Source organism: Echinops telfairi, unplaced genomic scaffold (assembly GCF_000313985.2).
Source record: "Echinops telfairi isolate 266 unplaced genomic scaffold, ASM31398v2 ScPeMD7_3533;HRSCAF=4204_1, whole genome shotgun sequence".
Lineage (NCBI taxonomy): Eukaryota > Metazoa > Chordata > Mammalia > Afrosoricida > Tenrecidae > Echinops > Echinops telfairi.
Genome location: NW_022107432.1, coordinates 11,903,598 through 11,907,300, shown reverse-complemented (window position 1 = coordinate 11,907,300; position 3,703 = coordinate 11,903,598). Strand labels below are relative to the sequence as shown.

General features: G+C 45.7%; 1 protein-coding gene across 1 annotated transcript in view; it reads left to right on the top strand.

Moving 5' to 3' along the window:
• LRRC1 (leucine rich repeat containing 1) overlaps positions 1 to 3,703 on the top strand; it is a 161,624-nt gene that overhangs the window by 96,201 nt on the left and 61,720 nt on the right. Inside the window, exon 4 of the mRNA XM_004696555.2 lies at positions 582 to 671. Within this exon, the coding sequence (XP_004696612.1) occupies positions 582 to 671 (90 nt within the window). The remainder of the gene's footprint in view (positions 1 to 581; positions 672 to 3,703) is intronic.

Genomic DNA, 3,703 nt, shown 5'->3' with positions numbered 1-3,703 from the left:
CAGTGAAATATGCCATTGTCTCAAGTGATTGGCACCTGAGAGAGAAATTAAAAAAAAAAAAAGGATAAAGTAACAGTTGGCCATCACCTGATCAAGTCTAAGTAGTACGCCTTTGCTGTAGGTAGGAAAAGCTACAAGAAGAAAAATTGCAGGGCAGTTGCCCTGGGTTTTATGACAGTCTTGTTGAGCTGCCTGAATTTTCTCTCCATTTTCTGCTGAACAGTAAAGCGTTTTAGTGACAGCAGTGATTTATCGTTTTCTTTCCTAGAGCACTCAGTTAACCCAACACCACCACCACCACCCTTTGAGGGGAAAAGGCTTGCATGTCTCTCCTCAGTACTTATCTCTACTCATCTTTTCCACCACGATTCACTGTACCCCTGTGTTCCTACTTAGGTAGTCCAAGACACTGTTTGTTTTTCTTGTCAGCGTTCTGTGTATATAGGAAAGCAGGCAAACCTGGCAGATACAATGCAATTGGAGGAGGTTGTTTCCATTTGAATGGAGAAGAAATCCGCATGGTACCAATGCTCAGTGTACACAGTGTACACTGTTTTAATCAACCTCATTTTCTGTTGCAGATTGCCAGCGAGCTTTCCTGAATTACAGAATTTAACGTGTCTGTCTGTAAACGACATCTCCTTGCAGTCTCTGCCGGAAAACATTGGCAAGTAAGTTCTCGGGTGAAGCCGTATGGAGTCAGGTGCCCTCACCTTCGCCCTCCTTCCCGTTTATGGTTAGTTTTCTGCATTCCAAGTCTTTCCCCTGACCTTTCACGCTGCCCTCCAGAGAGAAAATACCACTGCCTCCACGGTTTTCTGCCTAGATTTTAATGGTTAACAAGAAACACTGCTACTTGTTACTAGTGAAAACCATCCTCTGTTTGGACGCCTTTTTTAAATGGATGGATTCCAAAGTAGTTAATTTAAGCAAACTAGCACGTGTCGTGTAGGTGGTTAGTAAACACTGTCGGTTTATGAAGGGACCCCTCTCTGCAGTTTTAAGTCAGCCTGGCTGGAAGAGAGCCAGCAAACTCATCAGTTCAAGTCTGTGGCCATACACAAGCTCGTCTGGGAGCTTAGACCTGAGACTAGGGGATGAGTGAGGGGGGGCATTTGGAAAGCACACGTGCTCTTGGGAGAGGCGCAACCTTGGCACATTGCTGAGTTGCAGGTTTAGAGGTCAGGGGGACTCAGGCAACAGCAAGAAATAAGATCCTCTGATGGAAATGTGTGCTAGCGGATGGATACATGTGGCTGCCCTTGGATGAATGCACTGAATGACCCTGGCAGGCCTTCCCCATCGCTGCAGAATGTAGAGGGCACTTCAGGCTGATCGCATACACTTAGAACCACCGGAAACGAAAGTTTAACCTGGCCACCTTAACCTGGTCATCACCAAGGACCTGCCTGGTGCTTACCTGTCCTGCCTGTGTTCTAAGATAAGGTGACCAGACGTCCGCTTTTGGCGGGACAGTCCCGATTTTTGGCATTTTTTAAAAGTCCCAACTTTTGGAAAGAATGCATGACAAGCTGGGGAATGGTCTATTTGGTCCATATAGACCAAATTTTTAATCAAGAACCCCCCCACCCCCCAGTCAATGGTGTCCTGATTTAAATCTGGTCACATTATTCTAAGACCAAGTAAAAACGTGGTTTTTGAGAACCACGATCAGTGTCTAAATGCAGACATCTTACTGGACAGCTACTTAGTCTGCAAAGTTTCCATTTCCAGGTGTTTGTGGGGCAGGGGGCCGGGGGTCTTTGGAGTCCCTGGATGGTGTAAATAGTACGTACTCAATGACTAACTTAAAAGGTTGGAGGTTTGAACCCACCCAATGGAGGAAAGACCTAATGGCTTGCCAGTAAAAAGGATTGCTACGCTAGCTCCGTGGGACACACTTGTCCTCTAATACACGAGAGTTGGAATTGGCTTGTCAAGCAATGTGCCTGGTTCTTTTTTTGTTTGAGTGGTTCCAACATCTCACCTGCTCGGTTGCTAACTGAAATGTTGGTGTCTTGGAAGAAAGGTCAAGTGACCCACTGCCCCAGAGTCATCCATTGAAAACCTTGTGGAGCACAGTTCTACTCTGACACACACGGGTCCTCCATGAGTCTCAGTTGACTCAGCGGCAACTGGTGGTCTTCAGGAGATTTTACGAGCTCGTTCCCCAAGCCCATTGGCCGACCCTCGAGTCAGCCCAAAAGTGAGCGTGTTCCTGAGGTGGCCACTGAGGTTTGGACACTGTGCTGGTAGAACTACCGGATCAAGAATGATGCCCTCCAGCCCAAGCGCTCAGGAGGCGAGGGACACAAAATTCCCCAGCACAGTCTGAATTTATAATGTCGCTTGCAGCGAGCATTCTGTGCAGTCGTGCACTTGCACTTCCCTTTTGCTTGATTAAGTTCCATACATGTCTAGTTTTTAAAAAAAGCCTTATATACAGCAGTCTATAAAGCACCTGTTCTGATGTGTTCCCTCCTGCTCCCCAGGGTCTTTGGAACTTCATTTGCTTGGCGTCCCCTCTCATTCTATGTCAGCGCACAGCCACCAGTTGGGCTCCCCTGCTCCTCTCCAATTCCTGCTCTCCCTTTTCCCCCTGGTTCCCCCACCCCCACCCTTTTAAGTAGTTTAATGCTTTAGTAGACAATTTGTTCTTATACCAGAGTTGTGTTAGTCTGGGTAAACTAGAGAAACAAATCCACAGAGACTCAAATGTATATGAGAGAGAATTTTATATAAAGTGTAAGTGTACATTAAGAAAGCATCCCAACCCAGGGCTGCTCAAGCCCACAAGTCCAACTTAAGCCCATATGTCTGACACCCATCTACAAAGTTGTCTTCAATCTCTCAAAACACACACAGTGATTGCAGGAGGACTGCAGGAGGAAAGCAGAATCATTGAAAATGTAAGCATCTCAGCGCTGGCAAGGGTCTCCACAAGGCTTCTCCAGCAGCCAGGGCTGCATCGGGGTAGGTCCATGTGGCTTCTCCTGAGGGATGTCTTGGAGGAAGTGAGCCTTGCAAGCTGAAGCAGGGGACTGGCTAAGACAGCTACACCCTGGTCCAACAATCAGAAAGCAAGAGACCTGAGAACTAGAAAGGCAAGGCTAACTGACCCATTTATCGCTCTGCCTTTCAGTTAACCCCACATATGTTTATCGGCCAGGTTGGTACAATAAACCTTAACTCTCTCAAGAGTTTAAGACCCACATCACTGTTTTTTATTGCAAAGTGTTATTTTAACATATTACTTTAGAATAAATTCCAGTTTTCCTTATCCCATCTTTCCTGTTAATGTCTGTACATGCACACAGATTTAACATTTATGTATTTGCCCTTCTGTCTGTTGTAAGGGTTCTGGCTTTTTCTTGCGCCTTGGATTTAATCGGCTCGCATTGTGACTATCACAACGTTAAGTTTACTGTTTTGTTTTCTCCTAGAATAAAATGCCACTTTGAGTCTTGATCATTGGTAGTCTAGGAAATAAGAATATGGGAATCAGATAAGTGAGTGAACTGATTCTTCTTAGGTCTGTTTTAGAAATTAAATGAGGAAAATGGAGTCCCCCTGTCTTGCTATTACTCGGTCTCTTACCATAGCGGGGCCACCGTCATTTCTTCCCTTGGTGTTAAGATTTACACAAACGCAGGCAAAGGCCTCTTGGGTAGAAAACCATGAAAGAAACTCAAGAATGAATGAA